Source organism: Sylvia atricapilla, chromosome 20 (assembly GCF_009819655.1).
Source record: "Sylvia atricapilla isolate bSylAtr1 chromosome 20, bSylAtr1.pri, whole genome shotgun sequence".
Lineage (NCBI taxonomy): Eukaryota > Metazoa > Chordata > Aves > Passeriformes > Sylviidae > Sylvia > Sylvia atricapilla.
This window is the reverse complement of record NC_089159.1, coordinates 10,923,396-10,944,053: the sequence shown is the minus strand read 5'-3', so window position 1 is coordinate 10,944,053 and position 20,658 is coordinate 10,923,396. Positions and strand designations below refer to the sequence as shown.

General features: G+C 55.3%; 1 protein-coding gene across 15 annotated transcripts in view; it reads right to left on the bottom strand.

Moving 5' to 3' along the window:
* Positions 1-232: 232 nt before the first annotated feature.
* The window catches only part of RAP1GAP2 (RAP1 GTPase activating protein 2), a 42,510-nt gene continuing 22,084 nt past the window's right edge, over positions 233-20,658 (bottom strand). For 4 of the 15 annotated variants that reach the window (XM_066333626.1, XM_066333632.1, XM_066333633.1 and 1 more), the window contains 23 exons: positions 19,367-19,451; positions 16,910-16,945; positions 16,632-16,676; positions 16,172-16,204; positions 15,643-15,852; positions 15,142-15,245; positions 14,573-14,651; positions 14,177-14,230; positions 13,867-13,950; positions 12,912-13,012; positions 12,159-12,288; positions 11,810-11,965; positions 11,257-11,328; positions 10,781-10,867; positions 10,427-10,561; positions 8,032-8,169; positions 7,541-7,659; positions 7,296-7,409; positions 6,717-6,834; positions 6,097-6,214; positions 4,894-4,973; positions 4,690-4,725; positions 233-3,966 (listed from right to left, as the gene is read on the bottom strand). In XM_066333626.1, coding sequence (XP_066189723.1) covers positions 4,717-4,725; positions 4,894-4,973; positions 6,097-6,214; positions 6,717-6,834; positions 7,296-7,409; positions 7,541-7,659; positions 8,032-8,169; positions 10,427-10,561; positions 10,781-10,867; positions 11,257-11,328; positions 11,810-11,965; positions 12,159-12,288; positions 12,912-13,012; positions 13,867-13,950; positions 14,177-14,230; positions 14,573-14,651; positions 15,142-15,245; positions 15,643-15,852; positions 16,172-16,204; positions 16,632-16,676; positions 16,910-16,945; positions 19,367-19,451 — 2,107 coding nt within the window. In that variant the 3' untranslated portion in view covers positions 233-3,966; positions 4,690-4,716. The other 11 variants (XM_066333631.1, XM_066333634.1, XM_066333627.1 and 8 more) reach the window with 8 other exon arrangements.

The window sequence follows — 20,658 nt, the reverse complement described above, 5'->3', positions numbered from 1 at the left end:
CCTGGGCTGCTCCAGGCTCAGCGTTGGAAGCACCAGCGGAGGTTTCCCCGTTGGAGCATCCCTGTGCTCCGATGTTCCTCTGCTCCCCTCCGGAGTGTTGGACTTCAGCGGGGCTCTCCCAGGCCCCTCTGCCACGGCTCAGCCCGGCTCCGTGCCCTCCCCTGGCTCTCAAAGTCCTCATAAAGCTCCTCTAAAGCTGTCACTACATGGCCACACACACTGAGTACGTATATGGACACAAAATATGTTATTTATTGTGAATTTTGCAAAGACACATTTAAGCAACAAAATATACATTCGTGAACCTTTAGTTTTATACATAACAATCTGCGACCATAGCAATAAATTAAATATACATTATTTACAACAGACATAGGTCACCAGAAACTACAAAGCACTGCCTCTCTACATCAAAAATAAACTTTGTCAGATACATTTCTTCTAGATTTATTTTCACTCTTTAACTCTGTTGACATTCTCTGATATAAATCCAGCGTTTCCCTCAGCAGGACATCAGCAGTGCTACATTCATTGCGGGCGATGGAAGCATGCGGGGGCCGGGGGAGCCCAGCCCAGCGCGGCCCCTGCGTGCCAAAAACATCTCTCGGCCCCCCACCCGTCATTCTTGAAGACCCTCAAAACTCTGGAAAGAAACTGAGCTTGTGCTTAGGATCCCCTGCTTCCCTCAGGGAAAAAAAAAAAAAAAAAAAAGGGGGGGGGAATGAAAAAAAAAAAAAAAAAAAAAAAAGAAGAAGAAGAAAAAAAAAAGCGCTTCTGTGTTGTGCTTTGGCTCTGCGGGGTTTCAAGAAGAGGCAAGTACGTGCCAAGTGCTGTCCTGAAGGGAGGCCAGGCAGAGCAGCGCTCTCGGCCAGCCCGAGGCAGCCGCACACCGGCCCCTGCGGAGGGGAGGGTCCCGGCCGCTCTCAGAAGGATCGGGGCCAGCAGCAGGGATGGAGCTGCCCCTGAGCTCCGCTGCCTCCCCCAGCGCAGGAGCTGCTCCGGGCCGCAGCAGGAGCACGCTGGGACCCAAACCCCGGCAACAGAGACCTCCCCACACACCGGGGGCTTCCCCATCACCCCCTAAGGCATTTCTGAGCCCCCTCTGCCCCCTCTGCACTGTCACTCCTGAGGAGGGCAGAAGTTGTGTGCATGGAACCAGTGGAATCAGAAAGGAAAATGCACTGCCCAATAATTCTAGTGTCAGTTACGGATCCTTTCCTTTATATATATAAATATATATACTTTATACATATATATATATATATATATATCCCTTTTATATATATATATAGATGTGTAAGTGTCACTTATAAGCACAAAACATTTTGTCAAATATCTACAGGAACACGTTCACCCTCTGCTGGCAGTGCAGAAGTCGCCGGGATGTCGCACAAGCGCTGCCCAGCCCCGGCGCTGTCCCGGGACAATCCCGGGCACTGCGGGATGGCAGCCCCGGCCCGAGCCGGGCCAGGCCCGCGGCATCCCAGCCCAGCTGCTGCCAAGGATGTCCAGCAGCCTTCAGGGCAGGAGTGCCGCTGGAATGTCCCGCAGGAGCTGTGGCAAACCTCGTGCCGGAGCCCGGCCCTGCCGCTGCTCCAAAGGGCTGGAGCAGAGAGACAAGTCCAGAACACTGCAACCCTCCCTGAGGCCTCACACCGTTCTGCCTGTTAGTCCATCTGACTAATTCCCAAATCAAGCTAGGTCAAAAAGGAAAGCCACAGTTTCAAGTGAAAAAAAAAAAAAAAAAAAAAAAAAAAAGGCAACAAAACAACCAAAAATGGCAAACCAGCTGACAGTAGCCACTGCATAGTCTGCTGAAAGATCTCACAGAGATCAACACCCATAGGAATGACAACATCTACAGAACCAAGTGACTTCTCAGAGGAAAAAGCAAACCCAGAGCCCACTCTGGGAGCAAGTCATTGCACCGGTCAGTGTTTCACTGTGCAGCCTCAGGAGATCAGACCAAAGCTTCTAAGAGAATTGGGGGTGGGTTTGAAAGTGCTACTGAAGCATCATCAGACAAGTGCTGAACAGCAAAGTGTGTGATCCTGAGACACCTACGGCTACCGGCTGGGCTAAGCACACTGCATGCTCCTCTTCCAAAGGAAACTCAAGGCTTAAACTCTGTTGAAATGCAACTGGCTGGGAGCAGGAGGGAGTGTCCCCGTGGAGTTACTGATATTTCCTAGTCCTGCACAGCACCTAGGGCCGGTGAAACTGTTCCCTGCCTCTTCACAACTGTTCTCCTTTAACCTGGTTCCCCTCCCATCATAGCTACAGCCGTCCCACATGGATTAATTACAGCACGAGCGGAGCACCGATGTGAACCGGATCGTAAGGCTCTTGGAGAGCACCTCCCTGCAGCACCAGGGTGAGCAGAGCAGGTTCTGCAAGGCTTGGCTCATCTCTGGCCCAGGGAGATGTCAGGGAGGAGGGGAGGGGAGGATTGAATCCTATAAGCACTTGCCCCAGAGAGAAGGCAGCAGGAGCAGCCGCAGCCATGGCAGGGGAGGGCTGCTCCAGGAGCACAGTTCTGCACCCACCTCCTGAAATGGGCTGTCGGGTACTTTGTGCCTCCTGGAGCACCCACTGGGTGAAGGTGACTTTGGCACTCAAAGTCCTGTTTGCAGTAGGAATCACAAACTTGAAGAACTATGTTCACTTGAGACTGAGAACCTGATTTCATGAGAGTTTTCCAAAGGTCATAGGCTGAGGGGACAGGGAGGAATATCTCTGCAGCATCACGGCCTGTCTTCCAGAAAATGAGTAAGGGAAATCTATGAGCAATGTGAAATTTATGGACAGGCTTCAGGAAACTTCACATGAAGTTCATAAAGGAGCAAGAGGATTTCTTGGCATGTTGAGAGAGGTATTTTCTGGGAAAGGGCATTATGGGAAAGTTACCTTGCAGAATCTATAATCCTTTCAGAATAACAAGTGCTTGATGAAAAGCAGCAGGAGAGACTCTGCAAGGGCTGGAGCAGGCTAATGCCTCATAAATCACAGGAGTTTCATGCATTTGCTTGCCTGGTGATCCAAGCCATAGGGCCAAGCAGAGCCCACCAGGTAAATCCCCTCTGGTTCCAGTTCTAGTACTTCGAAAAGCTACAGCTGTGATACACCCCAGCTTTAGCTTCGGGTGGCCTTTCCCAGGCCTGTGCTCAGTGTCAGGCAGGGACAAAGCAGAGAGGACAAACCTGCCAAGGAGGATGAGCTGGCTGTGTCCCCAGCTCCACTCCCTGGGCCACGTCGCTCCCCTGCCTCTTGTGCAAGAAACTGAGCAAGTCTGGAGTAAGGGGCTGCCTCTGCCCCAAGAATTTTGGGGTGTAGGTGGGAGCTGGGGGATGTTTGGGGAGATACTGCAGACCCCACTCCAGGGAGAGCTGCCCAGAAGCCCCCCAGGGGGTTTTCCCCATCACCCCCAGAGAAGAGCAACAGCAAACAACAGAGGGCAAACTGCCCCAGAGCCCTAACACCTAACTTTGGCCTGACGTCCCACCCTTCAGAAAACAAACATAAACCCCTGTTTCCCCACTGATAGCTGCAAATAGCATGGAGGGACCTAAACTATGCAGAGGTCTCTCCTGCTGCCCCTCTGCCAAAAGGAGCTGCCAGGCAACCCAGGGATGGGGGCAATGGATGGTGCCCACCAGCCACAGCACAGGGGGGCAACCACAGGGTGACCCAGCACAGCACCAGAAGGGGACATGGCCCTGGCCACGTGTGTGTGCAGCAGTCAGAGACACATCCCCTCCTGCAGGCAGAGGGGGGCTGCAGGGCATGTGCTGGACAGGGGGACACCGGGTGAGAAGGTGGCTGCCCCTGTCAGGACAGGACTGTAGCAAGGTGAGAGCTCTTTTCTGGTGTAGCAGGCAGCTGGCAGGTGAGGGCCCCTCGCTGCCCATGGTCAGGGCGTGCGTGGTCCCATGGGGTGCTGAAGATTTTTCCCTTTGTTGAAACATTCTGTGCAAAGAAGAAAAGGATAAAAATGTCAGGAGTGTGGAAGGAGAATATTCCCACCCTTGAGGTGCTGGCTACTGAAGCACCTGTCCTTCCCCAAAGTGCCAGCCCACCCATCACTCCCAGGCTGTGGGAGAAGGAAACTCAGTGGTGGGGTGAAAATCACAGCTTTTTGAGACCCATGCTTTCAGAAATGTAAATTTCTCTCATTTCAAGTTCTATGGGCTCTTCTGCTCATCTTGGGTCTTCCAAATGACACCCTCAATTTCATGGAACAGAAGGAACCCAGGTAAATCCCACTGAGTTCCCTTTACCTCTGCCCATGAAATCCATCTCGTGAATCTTCTGTTTCCCCTTGGATTTTTGGAATGGGTAAGGGCCTGCACTGCCTTTCCACCCCAGGGCCCAGAGCAAACCTGGAGATGGGCACCAGGGTTTGACAAAGGTTAACTGGGAAAAATGCCACCTGCTGGGCTGGGGCACCTGACCCTGGGAGCAGGTGCAGGAGCATGGTGCTCCAGAAAGGAACAGGTAAAGGAACACAGCAGCCCTGGTGTGTGCAGACCTGGCATTGATCCCTCCCTCACCTACAGCAGCGTTTAAGGTGCTCTGAGGTACAGTATGGATCCCATAGGCACTAACAAGGAGCATGAGCAGCCACAGTTGGCTGAACACAGCTGGCCCCCAAACAGCCTTTTGCACAAAACAAAACACACCAACACTCACCTGTGACAAGTTCATGACTTCCTCCTGCTAGTGGCTCTATGTGAAAGAACAGAACATGGGGTGGGTTGCAAACAAAGGGGCAAGAAGTCACAAAACCCCTTCCCTTTTGTCCCTGGCAGGCCCCAGGGTGACCCCAGAGCCCAGCCCGCCCATGGCAGGGAGGGAGGACATGGGTGTCCCACCAGGGAGAGCCCTGGCACCCACCATGCTGGAGCTGCCGTGGCTGAGCTTGTCAAAGCGGAACTTCAGGTTGGACCTCGGAGAGTTTCTGTTCTTTAGATCTGCTGGAGGGAGAGGACAAACAAAGAACAAAAATAATAAACTGTGAACAAAAATATTTGCTGTAGTACTGGCTGCACTCGCCCAGCTAGGCACTTAATGGGCTGTCAGGAGTGCTACCAATATTTAGTCTGCCTCGGCTGAATGTTTGGCAAAAGCTGTACATTAAGTGTTTGCGATGGAACAAATTGAGGCTTAATTACATTTCACAGTCTTTCTCCTGGAAATGCCACTGAAAAGGCTACAAGGAATGACTGATCCATATAATGTATGGGTGGATTTTCATGCTCTTGGCAGGAAAAATACAAAATAAACACTTCAAGTATTAAAAGGGGTTGGTTTAAGGGTTCAGAAAATCACTAATGAAATAAGGAGGAGGACATGAGGGGTGCCAAGACACAAAAAGCCTGTCTGCACTCCATGGTCCTATTTTGCCTGCAACACTCCCAGTTACAGAGCTGTTTGGGTCTATCTGTGCTTCCCAGGTGTCTCAAAAACAGCTCCTCTGCTGACAGTGTCTCCACGTGGATAGTGGTGCCTTGTGGCAGGTCACTGTGGCTCAAGGGATCAGAGCCCTGGGGATTTGTGGGTCACCACAGGATGGGCCAGCAAAGAGCTTTTCCTGCCTCTTTTGCCCTGTTGAGCTGCACCTCATTGTGCAAATCATCTGACTGAAGTGGATGGGGTTGGTGAGCAGGTTGGCAGGAGAGGAATGGAGCCAAGGCCACAGGAAGCCGCTTGTTGATTAAATAATTGTGAGTCATGGCTCAGCCTCTGGAGCCAGAGTTTCCACGACTACTGCACACGCCAGTCAGGGGAGACAGAGGGAACAAAGCCACAGCAAGAGCCCCCTCTGTGCTCTAATGGAGAGAGGAAACACATTCCCCGTGGAAGAACAGAAATGCAGCACATGGGGCCATCTCTCCAGAGCAGCCCCGTTGGGGTGGGACTGCCCCACACCCGTGGTGCCTGTCCTGCCAGGGCAAGCACAGCTACTGCTTCACCCTGGCACCAGGACAAGGCTGCGTGGGAGCTCCTCCAGCCCAGAGCCACAGGGCCCGTTCCAGCCGACCCCTACAGGAGCCAAGGGGCTCCAGCAGTGAGGGCTGGAGTGTGCCTGTCACCCACCTGTGGGGCTCCTGCTCATGATGACAGGGGTGGCCCCCACGCCGGGGCTCTCGCTGGGGGAAGCGCTGTACACAAACACGTCCTGCTTGAACGGAGACGCAGTGGAGGGCTGGCTTCCCTGCTCACAGAGAAGGACATGGCTTTTCCTGCAGGCAGGCCGTCCCCACACCCTGCCAGTGCCCCACGGCACCCGTGCCCACTGCAACCCACCGGCCTGGGCAGACCAAGCAGTGCCCAGGGCATTCCAAGGCTCACTGGGCGTCACAGAGTCACGGGATGGATTGAGTTCTTGGTTTGGAAAGGACCTTAATCACCATCTCATCAGACCCCCCCTTGCCATGGGCAGCCACAGCTTCCACTAGAGCAGGCTGCTCCCAGCCCTGCCCAGCCTGGCCTCAGACACCTCCAGGGAAGGGGCGGCCACAAGACCCCGATGTCCCACCAGGCACACCCACCCTCCTCCTCCCCACACCCAGAGACGGGGCGAAGCTTCTCCGTGTCAGCAGTGGGGAGGCACCTGGGGGCTGGCTGGCACTTCCCTCCTCCGAGCCCAGAGGTCTGGAGGCAGCAGGGAGCCGAGGGGTGGGAGGGATGTGCTGCAGGGACGGTTTGGTACCCACCACGCTGTCGTACTCCTCCAGGGTCTCGCTCTCCCCCGCCGTGCTGCTGAAGCTGCTGGTGCTGGAGGAGGAACGGGAGATGTTCGACCGCCCGTTCTCTTTCAGCTTGATAAAAGGCCTGGAGAGAGGCGGAACGGAAGGAAGGGCGCGTGGCTGTCACCAGGGAAGCGTGTCCCTTGGGCTGGGACAGGGGGACAGAGCCCCCTGCACACCCCTGGAGCAAAGTGCTGCCGTAGGAATGAACCTTTTGGGGTGCTTCAGCACACAACCACTTCGAGGGCGTGGGACAAGGCACTGAGGGGTGCCCAGCAGGAAGCCCTCGGTCGAGCTGGCTTTGCCTTGGCAGGGAGGGACAGGCACAGCAGCCTTCTGTGCCCCGGGGCTTTGGGCAACCTCGGTCAAATGCTGCTCTCTGCTCTTCTTTGTAAAGACCAACAAGGAGCTGTGCTCGTGAATCAACAGAATTTCTTCCTTAACATCAAAATTATTTATACTAAAATTTAGATATGGTTTTGTTAGACAAATTCCTTGATGTCTGTTGAGCTGTGGTGGAAGGAGGATGGGCTCCTTCTGCCTCACCTGTCTTTGTTGGGGCATATTTCAGGGGAGCTGGGGTTGGATGAGGTTTCAGATTTCATCTCTTGGGAAGAATGTCCCAAATCTGGTGTCTTCTGGGCTCCAGAAACACTGTCACTGAGGGCACAGAGAGACACATTGCATGAGTTACACAAGAGACTTAAAAAGGATGGTCAAATTGTACTACCTAACACCAACTATAAACTGGGAGAGTGGCAGATGCTCCGTAGGTACCACCAAAAACTTACCACCTTGTCCTGCTCTCTGCCTGGCTCTCCGATGTCGTGTGCAGGCGAGGGAAGAGCCCTGACCGGCGCTTGATGGGGCTCCTGGACTGGTTCTTGGCAGCAGCAGCTGGGACAGGGGGCTGGAAGCAGAGAACAATCTTGGTTTGGGGGCCCAGCTCTCTCCTGGGAGTTCAGAGGCTAAACATCCTGAGAGGAACTGCACTGCCTGCGCATCTGAAAACCATATAATGCCAGAACTTCTTTTCTATCTCCTTTTATTTTGGGGCCAAAACCTCAGGCAGCTTATCTTTGGTTCTTCCACAAAATAAACCCAGCTTGAGCAAGGCATCCAAATTCACAGCCTGCTCAAGTCTCACCCTTGCTGCCCATGCAGGGGACTGGCAGGCTGCATCAGTGGAAGGCAGTGACCTTCAGGCTGTGGAGGGGTGGGAAGAGGAGGGAACAGTGGCATGGAGGGACAGAGGGACAGAGGGACATGTGGACGTGCTCACCGAGAAGGTGGTCTTGGTCATCTCGCCGCTGTTGTGTGCGATGCCCCCGCTGAGGCTGCCTGGGATGCCACTGCCATGGTGCTTCTTCTGGCTGCCCACCATTGTCTCCATGGAGTGGCTGCGCACCCGGATGGCTCTCTGTGCCAGAGGGGACAGCAGGTCATCCCCACCCAGTGGGTGCTGTCCCCAGAACTCCTCCCCAGCTTCAGCTGTTCCCCAGGCATGGAGAGCACCCTGTGTATGCCTCCTGAGAGCAAGCACAGCCCAACAGCCGCAGGACTCGTGACAGCAGCTGAGCATGGGCTGCCCTGGGGAGCCCCACAGCCACCACAGCATCAGACTTCCCCCACTGCTCTGTGATAAAAGGACTGCAGCTCTGGGACCAGGAGACACAGACACAAGCCCCAACCTCCCAGATGCCTCAGCAGGAATGGGGACCACAGCCAAGCCATAAGCTGTGTTTGTGTGCACACCTTCCACAACTCTCCCTGGGCTCAGAGAGGATAGATCCTCTCCTGCCTTTCTTGCACCTCACCTGTACCTCTCCAGCCTGTCCCAAAACAGCCTGGAGGCTTCACAGCCACATAAAAGCTCTTCAGCAAGCTACTGCTTGTAAGAATGCATTTAGCCTGAACCACTGCTGTGGCTTCTGGTTTGGTCTATCCACCTCTGGAAGGGACTGGAAGTGAGCTCTGTGCAGCACTGGCCCCTAGGCAGCCACAGGCTCTCCCTGCTCCCTTTGGTCCTCATTTCTCCCCGTCAAGTAGCCCCCTTCCCTCATTCTTCACATCAGCTACCTTCTCCATCCTCTTCTCAGCCATTCCCTCAGCCATGGCTGCTCCTCCAGACCCTGAATCCCAGCCCAGGCTAAAGAGCCATGGCAGGCCAAACTCCTGAAGGTGCCAGCCCTGCACCTGCAGGCTGTTTGCTCTGGGGTCATGGAGCCACAGGTGGACCCACACCAGGGTAAGAGGAAGCTGCAGCCCTGAGCTCTCCCTGAGCCTCCAGTGCTGAAGACCACAGCCCCAACAGCCCCTCCTGCCCATCCAATAATGAACATCAAGCAGGAGTCCATCAGATGGAGTTTATTTGGGTCAGCAGCCATTCATACACAATTTGATGTTGTTCTTAGGTAAAAGTGACCGGTTGCTTTGCTGCAAAGCAGCAGCCACAGGTGCTCACACTCTGCAGGCTCCTGCCCTGGGCTGTGGAATTCTGGAGGGTTCCCCAACACCCCAGTCCTGAGGAGTGGCTCCTTTCCCCACAGAAGAGGCAAAGACACCTCTCACCCACTCAGAGACCAGCAGAACTGAGCTCTTCCCACCTCTGAGAACTGGCCCCCAGTCGCCTGGCCAAAAGGATGGGTCTGTAAACTGGGTTGTAGGGGCAAGGCAGCAGGCAAAAAGATATGATGGGGACCAGGTCTCAGCCTCTGCAGCCCTCCTTTGCCATCTGTGCTCCCCTGTCACTCCGACAGCACACGGTGCAGGACGTAAGCCAGCAGGCAGCCCAGCAGGGCGGCCCCCAGGGATCTGGGCAGGCACAGCCCAGCGCGGCCCACGGGGCTCACCTCCCACCCCAGCACTCCCTGCAAAGCCAAGAGAGCATGGTCTGCCTCCTCGCACACACAGAGCGCCAAAACATCACCGTTTAACCTCAGCTGAGACCCTGACATGAAGGCTGTGATGTATGACTGACTGCACAGCACTTCCATTCCCACACGTCTCACACCGCAACAGGACACATCTGAGCCAGGGGCCTGAAAAGCTGTGCACCCTCCTCCCCGGGCCCATGATGAGGTGACTCATTCACCACCCCACTTCTCCATGCTATAGCAGTAACCGTGCCTGAGGTAACTGCAGGAGCTGTCCCAGCACAGTGGCAGCCAGGACAGCCCCCTTGCCCAGACAGTGACGCCCACCCAGCGCCAGCCCCTCTGCACGACAGGGCAGCTGCACCACAGACACCTGGCAATGCCTCACCCTCAGACTAGGTGCTGCCCTCCATCTCCAGGGGTGTCCCTGCTGCCCAGCCAGCCACTGACCCTACTGCCACTGGCTGCTCAGAGTTTCCTCCACAGCGCCTTATCCATTCCTTTTTCTCCAGCCCACCACCTCCCAGCCACAGCAGTGGCAGCCAGAACATGAGCTGGACATGTCCTGCCAGAGAGGAGCCCATTGCAGACACACCCTGTGACAAGGGACTGGGCCTGGACTGAGACCCGCTCTGGGGACACAGAAAGTGCTGCAGCTTGGGCACTTGGCAAGCTGAGCAGGCAGTGGTGGCCCCACCTCCTCTTGCCACCCTACCCTTGAGGGACACCTCGAGCCCCGACATGCACTGTGCCAACCCCAGGTGCAGTTTAGCTCTGCTGTTGGCAAGGACGGGGCTTTACCTTGAAAGACTCCAGAAAGCCTCCATGACCACCGTTCTCCATCTTGTCCTCCTCAGGCCCCAGCCCCAGCATGGTCTGGGTGTGCCCGTGGAGCTCGTCGTGAAGGTTGTCCAACAAGGCAGCCCGTGTCCGGTCCTGCGGGAGGGACAAAGGACTCAGCCAGGGCTCCAAGGGAAGAGCAGTGGCTCCAATCCATGTGACACCAGCTCGTGCCTCCTTGAGGACGGTGACCCCATGGCCACCACGCTCTCGTCCCCAGAGCACAACCCAGTTCAACAGGGAAAGGCGGCTTTGAGGAGGAACGGGAGAACTCCCCCAACCCTGCTCCAGGCAGGGACACGTGGGCAGTGTTACCTCCAGCTTGGCAAACTTGTCAGACTTGCAGCAGGCATTCTCAGCATTGATGAGCTTGGTCAGCAGGAACTCCCGGAACTCGGGGCTCTGCAGGGAGAGGTGGAAAACACCCACCAGTGTAAGACTTTCTGGTACCACAGCTCTGCCACCCCAAAGCCAAGCTCACAGCACCCAGCAGTCCCTCCAAATCTGGAAGCATTGGTGGAAAACCCCAGATGTGTTTGGGGTGCTTGCCAGCACCAACACAGGTGCCTCAGCAACCAGAGCCACTGCTGCTGCCTTGCTCAGGTGATGCCATGCAGGGGTGCATGGTCACTCACCCTGCCATAAACACCAGGTGCCTCAATGGAAACCAAAATTAGTGCAGATCAATTCCAGAAGTCCTGTTTTCCCCAAGCCCCTGTGCTTGGAAACATCTCAGACATGCACATCTACTTTTTTCACAGCTTGGAACATGCTTCCCTCTGAGCTCCTACCTTCTGGAACACCGGTGGGCTTGGCAGGGGTGGGCCAAAGGAGGGAACATCTTCCCGGGCTGTGACTGATACCTGAGGAGTCGAGAGATGTGTTATTCCCACGGGTGCAGCAGGATAACAGGGTTTATGCCACCTGCACTCTGGTGATATGTCAGACTGTTCCAAGGCACATTCAAACACTGAGGACCATCAAAACTCTTTAACAAATGAGCTGTTTTACAAAATATGTATTTTATGTGCTGATGTCTGTATACACACACATTATGTAACAGTGCACACATAACACACCTGTGTGCACACGTGTGTGTGTTCAGCGCACAGGTACCAGTCCCCACCAGGCCTAACACTGACTGTATCACTGAGCACAGGGTAAGTGCCCTGGACAGCCTGTTCCAGGACCTCACCACCCTCACACGGAACAATTTTCTTCTGATCTCTAATCTAACCCTACCTTTTTCAGGCGGGAAGCCATTCCCCCTTGTCCTGTCACCCCATGCCCTTGTCAAAAGATGCTGAAGCAAGGATGAGTAGGTGCACATTGGGACTCCCTCACCTTGTAGGCTGTGTTGTCCGCCTCTGGATTTTCCACCTGCACCACAATGTAGGCATGCAGGAAGTTGGAGGCAATCATGTCTGGGACAAACGGCGTGTTCTCCTCTTGGAAGATAATTGCCACGATGTCATTGCCAATGTGCCTCTTCCTCTGGAGCTAAACCGAAAGGGAGATCATTGGGTCAGTGAAACCAGGCGGTTCTGCAGGAGCAGGTGCCAGCCCCGGGATGGGGAACCAAGCAGCCACTTCCCACAGTGCCAGGGCCTGGCAGTGCCAAGGGCACTGGGCAGGGCACTGTCAGTGCATCCCCACTCAGACCCTTCTGTGCAAGCAGCCTCATCTCTCTTACTTGCTGCGTGTCTCCTTCGGTAAAAGGCAGCTTTGTGGAGACATGAAACATTATCTCCCTGTCCCTGAACACCGTGTACACAGACTCCGCTCCCGTCTGCCCGTGGCTGACATCCAGGCCTCCTCGAAAACTGGAGATCAAGGGAAAGGCGGGGAGAAACGAAGAGATATTAATTGAAAGCTTCAGAGAGAGCACCAGCAGCTGTCAGGGGACAGGATGGAACAGCCCAGCTCATTTATCTTTATCTAGCAACGAGCAAATGGGAAAGAACAAACCGTGCGTCATGTGTTGTAACCAGCCATCGCTGTCACCAGCCTGAAATACAGGGTGAGCATAAAGCAGGGCTGGTCAGCCAGGGCTGACCACAGCCACGGGCCCCAGCCGTGGCCTCACCATCCCTCACCAGCAGTGGGGGTCTCTGCCTGCTGCAGTGACCACCCTGGAGGCACCTGTGGCTGAGCCATGACACCGGGCACAGCACATTTCCACAGACTTCCTTCCATTTATGGCTGAATATAGCCAGATTTTATCACAACCTCAAAGCTGCAGGAAAAGAAGTTTTTCTCTCTTGGCAGCTCCAATTTTTTTTTTAACTCCCCCAGCTTTGAAAAACAAGCCAAAGCTATATTTGCTTCTGCTCCGCACATCCCGCTCATGAGCGAGATGACTTCTGTTCTCACACGTAGATATTTTTACATATGACATGGTCTCTTGTTAATGCATTTGTAAAATCATCCTTTTTATCTAACTTACCCTTTGAAGTCCTGGAGAGTTATGGTGTCTCCCAGAAAACTTAGGAAGTTCTTGAAGGCAGCGCTCTCTTCGTTATTGCCAAACAGCTCCTCCTCTTGGGTCTACAAAACACAGGGTGCATCTGCTGACAGCCCCAGTTTCCCTGCCTGTACAATCCCCTGTCACCTCTAGCTCCGTCCATGGGCTCCCTGGGGTCTGACCAGCACCTTATTCCCCGGTGTCCTGCACAGCCACAGGCTGCTCCCCACCTCTGCTCCCCAGCTGGCACCAGCACCACCAGCACCACCCGTGGGCTGTCACAGCCCACTCAGCGCCCAGCACAGCCTAGGGTAAAGCTGCTGAGAGCTTCTGAGCCCTAGCAAGGACCTTAGAATAACATCCAGGAAATTCCAAACCAGAAGTGAATCCTCTGCTGAAAAATCCCTAATCATCTCCCGCTTGCTGTATTTCAAAACAATGAGACCCTACTTATGGCCTTGCATGAGTCACTCAGTCAACCCAAAATGCAATATGTAAGATAATTAGAGTGCCTGTCAGGGTAATTCTCAGTGAGTTCTGAGGCTGAGCTCTGCACTCTCCAAGCAGAGTTCCCCTGCTAATGACAGCATTTTCAGCAAGTGCCTCTCTTCAGAGCCCACAGTCCCTCCAGACAAACGTAGCTGTTTAGCTGTCTAAACATATATCTGATTAAAATACCACGCCTGCTAAAATCCCTCTTCACATCCGCTTTTCCCTACAGCAGCTTGTGGGCTGATTTCCATTCTGAGACTTTTCAGTCATATCATTTTTTAATGAGTGGGGAAAACATCCGAGCAATGAGAAACACAGTCAGTGAGGACACCCAGTGACACGAGGTGCTGCACATGGCAGAACAACGTCACAGCTGAGTCTGTGAAACGTGGATCTCTGGTGGATGGGGACATGCTCCATGAAAGTGGCATGGGGACAAACTCACCTGTCTGAACTTCTGATAGATCACACCGAACTTGAATGTGTTGTTGACCTCATGTTCATCGTAAGACACTATCATCTGGGATGCCTGCAGGAAAGCAAAATGCCAATTGTTTCATCTGGTGGTTCAAAATGTGATGGCCAAAAGACCCATGGTGAGGGGTGAGGAGAGCCCACCAGAGCTGCAGCAGGGTACAACAACAGCTGGGCAGCACCAGGGGACAGAAAGAGGGAAAGAAGTCACATTCCCACATAATTAGGCTAAAAGTTTTCAGCAGTGGCCCTGCAGGAGCACCTTAGGCAGGTTACCTCACCTTGGGGTAGAGAACTGGGTTAAACTTCAGGCCCGAAGCGTCGTCACAGAAGGCCTGTGGGCAAGGGGAAAGAGCAGTCAGTGCCAGCTCCTCGGCCAAAACTGCAGGCCATGAATGGCTTATAAAGAAGCCAAACCCAACCCTCGCTAGCAGGAGCTCCCCACGTCACATCCTGTCCTTGGGATGCCCCATGGCCCCGCTGGCGCCCACTGAGGATGCAGCAAGCCAAGTCCCAGGTGTCCCCATGTCAAATGAGTGCCAGGGATCAGCAGGAAACCAAGAGCAGGGCCCCTTGACCTGAGAGGCCAGGCACTCTGCCCAGCACATCCCAGCACTGCCTGGAGTGCAGGGGCACAGGCTTTCCTGCACGTGTTCCAGCCAAGCCAGGCACTTCACCTTTGCAATCTGGGGGATACTCGGAAGTTTGCTGAATCCTGCCAATGGAATCCTTTCATGCAATGTCTTCACTTTGGACCTAGCAAGGAAACAACAATGAGCAGACAGATGTCAGAGACTATTTATAGCAAAGCAGCACCTGCTGTTGGGAAACTGTTGTGCTGCATTTGTTGGGCCTGCTTAGGGAGCAAAAGCTCAATTTGTCTTCTCATCTCTGCAGCTCTTAAAATATTCATAGTTTGGAGGAAAATGACACAGTGGTTCAGACATGCTGGGTCCTGTCAGCTTATGGAGGGATGGTGAGAGAAGTGACTGGTGTTATCCCAGGGAGGATTAAACCCACAGAGGTTTACATTCAGTCCCAGTGGGTTTAGCAAGAGATCAAAGTCTCACGTTCATTATCAGGTTTAGCAGCCCCAGGACAGAAACACAGAGATGCTGCCACTGCCTCCCATCCCACCCAGACCCCCTCCACATGCTGCCCAAGTTCAAGCACTTGCTGCAGCAACAGAACCAGGGACTCCCAAAGAGAGAATATTTTGTTAAACAAAGCTTTTTTTTTTCCATACCTGAGTATAACCCTTAAATATTCTGTGCCATCTGTCTCCTCACATTTAACAGAAAGGATCAGATTTCCAAGGCTGCTGGCTGTACAGTAGAAATTTAAATGATCCTAAAAATAGAAAACAGCACGTTAGCAGCCGGGAATGCACACACCAATGGCAAAGACAGTGTCTGGACATCACCTGCTGCCCCAACACCCTCCCATCACTCACACACTTGCACCCCCTTGCCAGGACCAGGGCTGTGAGCCGGAGGGCAGAGGCTGCCACACAGGTCCCCAGGGACAGGAGGCTCAGAGCCAATGTCCCCAGTGGTGCCACAGGAGACCTGTGGCTGTGGGGCCAGGGGCAAAGGCTGCATATGTGGCCATCGCTGCCAGGAACCCACCTGTGCCTCCACTCCCTACAAAGAGGGAAACTGTAAAACTTGCCCATTTTGCTCACAGTTGGAGAGTTTTCTTAGTCCAAAGTGTGCAACTCTGAGCCCTGTGGGGCGGAGGAACCCACCTTCCCCAGGAAATGCTTGCGGTAGGCTCTGGCCTCTCCCTTGCACTCCAGCTTGTAGCCGTAGGTGCTGGGGCTGAGGTTTTCCTCCTCCTCTTCGCAGATGCTGCTGTCAGATGAGGTGGGTGTGCCAAGATTTTCTGGGTCTTCTATCCAGTATCCCCCAAACTGGGGCAGGATGATCAGTGGGTATGGGCTACCCTTCTCTAGGATCTGCAGAGATATGTGCCACGAGGGGTCAGGCAGGACAGGGATGTGGGATGCAGAGCTCATTGTCCCATGTTTTGTCCTACTGCAGCAGACCCCAGCCCTGGCACCAGGAGGGACAAGTCCAGCCCCTCTCTGAAACCTCTTCTCTGTCACAGAACAGGGCACGTGCTACTGAGGAAAAGCCAAAACCCACAAAGGTAGGGAGAGGGAAACGTGCTTTACGCAGCTCCTCTCAGAAACAGAACCTCCACCAATTCCTCTGCCATCAGCAACTTTGGAAACGCATTCACCAGAAGATGTTCAGGGGGTTCAGGGCACCCACCTCATCGATGCTGGGGTATGGGATGTAGTCTTCCTGGAGAAAGGAACCAAAACACCATCTGTGACCGTCTGTTCCAGACCAGCTGTCCCTTTAAACACCAGCCCTGCCACCCAACCCAGGGCGTGCCTCCAGCACCCTCTGGTCCCTCGCAGGAAGGCATCAACACAGGCTAAGTCCTGCCTAAAGGGAATTCCTCTACTGGTGCAACTTCCCAGCGTGGTGGCAAACCCCAACCCTTTTGCACAGCTGGAAGCTGAAATGCACCAATCTGGACATAAAGCTGTATTAGGGATTTACAGGCACTGTGCTCCCATCTCTGCATTCAATCAGTGCCTTGTTTTTAGATAACATCTAAATCCTTTCCAGCCCTTTCAGTGACTGTCTTTGATGACCACATTAAACCTCTGAGATGAAGGGGGACACTTGAAAAAATCCCCTCAAGAAACAAAAATCAACCAACCTTGTGTTTTTGGCTTCCCGACCTCTGTTCTTCCAGTTTTGGTGCCTGTTTGGAACAAAATGAGAATGCATCAAATAATTTAGATGCTTCTACCAACACAGGGGGTCAGTCCACCAACATGTGGGTATTTTGCTACATGGAGATCACTCCAACCCAAGCAGCTGGAAGGTGGGGTCTGTTCCTGGGACAGGCCTCCCAACACTGCTGTGGGGCCTCTACCCTCAGAGACTCTGCTGGGGCAAACATCCCGAGTTACTGGCATGCACATTGCTGCTCACCTGCATTTTTTCCAGCATTTCGAAGAATTCTGCCGACTGAAAAGAAAAGAAGGAAATCTACTGTTCGATAAAATCAGACATAAGGCAAGCCAGTCCAAGCCACATCTCAGCAGGGACACTGGACATTCCCCACTTGTCCTGCTCCCTGGATGTGACCAGGCAGCTGTGACCCCAGGGCTCCCATCCAGCCCAGCCTGGAGCTCAGCATCATTGCTGTAGGTGCCCTTGCCAGAAGCCCTCAACCCCCACAAATGCCAAGCTTTGTGCACGGTTTGAGCAGGGGTTAAATAATTTCTTTTCTTAATCACAGCAGCATTGGTGAAGCTGCTGCCAGTGGTGCTGGGCTGCCCAGTGCAGAGTTAATCCCCACTCGCCAAAGGAACTAAAGAGATTTGTGAGCTGCTCCCGTTAGAACCCTGTTTCTGCTGGCTGCCAGGAGCCGGGGCCATGAGCCACGGGCACAGAGCACACACAGTGACCCTGCACCCTCGGCGACACGGAGAGAGGGGACTCAGGGCCAGGAACCCCCCGGAGCGGGCACAGCCCGAGCATCGCCCCTCCGGGAGCTGCCAGCCCCAGCCGCTGGCCCAGCCCCAGCCGGTGGCCCAGAACCAGCCGATGGCCCAGAACCAGCCGCTGGCCCAGCCCCGCTGGCCCTCACGGGAGCTCAGGTAACGCAGGTCCCCATGTCCCTGCGCTGCCCGACGGGGCCCGGGCGGTGGTGGCCTGTGCTCGCTGCCACCGCTCTGGCACAGCACCCGCAGGAGCTGCACTTGCCGGACAGTCCTGACCCCGCTCTTCCTGCCGCCAGCTGCACACAAATAAATGACCCGGCCAAACGAGGGCTGGGTGAACGCGGCACTCCCAGTCAAAGCCGGCTTTTCTGGAGGCGCGGGACCCGCCCCGGCCCTTCTCTCATCCCTCCGTTCACCCCGGCTTCGGCCCCGGCCCTTCTCTCAGCGCTCCGTTCACCCCGGCTTCGGCCCCGGCCCTTCTCTCATCCCTCCGTTCACCCCGGCTTTGGCCCCGGCCCTTCTCTCATCCCTCCGTTCACCCCGGCTTTGGCCCCGGCCGCATGCCAGGGGCTGCGCCACGGCAGCGCTGCCGGCCCCAAGGGAGAGAGAAAAGCCAGAGACAGGCGTGATTTGGGGCAAAAAAAGGGGTCATGGTAACGAGGGGAAAGGCGCGGGGAATGATTTTTAGTGAGCTCTTAGAATAGACTGAATTTCTCAAAAGACAAAATAATAGAGGAAAAAAAACAGAGGAGGGGATGAAGACATGAAAATCAAAGGGAAAAAAGTCTGAGAGATATTTTTTTCCCTTTAATATTTGTGGTGAGCAAAGGTCGGATTTACAGCACGGGCAGTCTGTGGCTGCCAGCACAGGTGGGGCAGCTGTGGCTTGGACACAGCCCTGGCTGTTTCCAGCTTTACACCACTCCTGTCCTTACCTACTGCCCCTGCAGGAGTCAAAAAGAAAAACCCCAGGCTCAGACAGCTCTGCCCACAACTGGATGCTCTTTAAAAAGTCTTTTCCTTAGTCTGAGCTTGGTTTGGATTCTGTTGATCTCCAGGTAAAAATGTTCTTGGATAGTTTCAGGTCCTGCTCCACCAGCAGCCAGAGCCGAGACCTGACCCCACCAGACCCACCTGCTGCAGCGAGTCCCACAGAAAACACCCACGTGTCCTGAGCAAAGCATGCAGCAGGCTGTGCCCTCCAGAGAGCTGTGCACACTCAGAGCCGGCTCTCCTGGGCCACAAAGCAAAGCACCAGAAAGAGAACCCTGCACCAGGCAGCAGCTGCCACGAATGGAGGGCAGCAAGCAGAGCTGTGCCAGCATCCCCGCCCAGCACTGTCCCCCGCGTGTCACAGCACTCACCAGCGAGCCCTGGAAGAAATCTGCTACCTTCCTGGCATCATCCCCCACCTGCATCAGCCACACAGGCAGAGCTCCTCATGGGCACCCAGCGAGAGCGGCTGAGCACAGCCCCGCCATCCCTGCCCAGCCCCACACCTCCCTTTGTTAATGTTTCCTCGAGCCAGAGGCACAGCGGGACAGATGTCTTGTTGTTTCAGAGGGTGGCTCCCCGGGGAGGCCAAGCGCCCGGAACAGGTTGGGCAGGAAGGTTTGCAGGGGACGGGCAGGTGCCGCCGGGATGCGCGGCCCAGGATGGAAAGCCTCAGGGCGGGATGCCCGCCCCCGCGGGGGCACAGAGTGCTGCGGAGGGTGACCGGGGAAAGCAGCCCCGGCACCCGGCACCCTGCCATCGCGGAACGGGAGTGTCAGCGCGGAGGGGCCGGCACCGCGGATGGAGACTGGGACCGCCGGAACCGGCTGCCGCCTGAATTCCAGAAACCACCTACTGCTGCTCCTGTGCCAACAGCCCGAATCCGTGCAGCGCTGCGTTGGAAGCGCTGCTCGCCACCACCCCGGCTTTCCAAAAGCAGGGCTCTCACCTTCATGGTCGGCGGGGCCGTGAGCGGGGGCGACAGGGGCCGCTCCGGGGCCGTCACATCCGTGCTGTTCAGCAACTCCTGTTTCCTGCAAAACCAAACACAGCCGTGTCACTCCCCCAGCCAGCGCACCAGGCAGGAGATAAGGGTTATCTCCCTCGGCGAAGCCGTGGTGTGCAGCTGCCTGTACAGCAATATCTGGAATCTGAGGAAAAAACCAGCAGACAGTGTGAGAAGGCGATAGAAGTCATCAGAAGAGCCCGTGCCCAGGGTGGGCTGCGAGTCCTCACGTGTGGTGTTGGTGGTGCAGGGCTGGGTTCCTATGACAGCCCATCCCCGTGGCTTCCCTCCCTCTGGCACCCTCCTCACCGGGGCAGGACGTGTGGCCGAGCAGCCTTCTGGCAGCAAAGGGCGCTCAGAGACCCCCAGGACACCCCAGCACGGGTTTGGAGGGACCCAGCCGAGGGCCCCATTGCCAACACCGCACCTAGCACCGGATTTGGAAGTACCAAGAGCCATCATGAAGACGCAAGACCCCGGGAAAGTGGAAAGCAGCCCCTGTGTCACGGAGCTGTCAAGACAGTCTCCCCCAAAAGTCCCCTGAGCTTTGGAAAAGTACGGCCTCAACCCTCCCCTAACAACATTCCCATCCCTCTCGCCCAGCGCTTCCCGGGCAGGCAGCCACGCCATCACGCAGCGGCACTGCCAGATGCTCCCCCGGGAGTCAGAAAATCTGAGATTTAATTTAGTTTCCTCTCGTCCCTGCCAGGTTAGTCCTGCAGAAACCGGGCCAAAATGTCCAACTGTTTATCTCGGCGTAAGGAGGTTTGGTTCCCATGGCAGCGCCCCGGGATGGCTCCTACAGCGCCACATGCACAGCAACGCACCGACACCTCTCCAAAACACACAGCTCCTGCCACAGGGTGCACCCCTGTCCTCTGCACACCTCTGCCCTCTGCACACCCCTGCACACCCCTGCCCTCTGCACACCCCTGTCCTCCTCACACCCCTGTCCTCTGCACACCCCTGCACACCCCTGTCCTCCTCACACCCCTGCCCTCTGCACACCCCTGTCCTCCTCACACCCCTGCACACCCCTGTCCTCTGCACACCCCTGCCCTCCTCACACCCCTGCCCTCTGCAAACAGCTGTCCTCTGCACACCCCTGTCCTCTGCACACCCCTGTCCTCCTCACACCTCTGCCCTCTGCACACCCCTGCCCTCCTCACACCCCTGCACACCCCTGCCCTCCTCACACCCCTGTCCTCTGCACACCCCTGTCCTCCTCACACCCC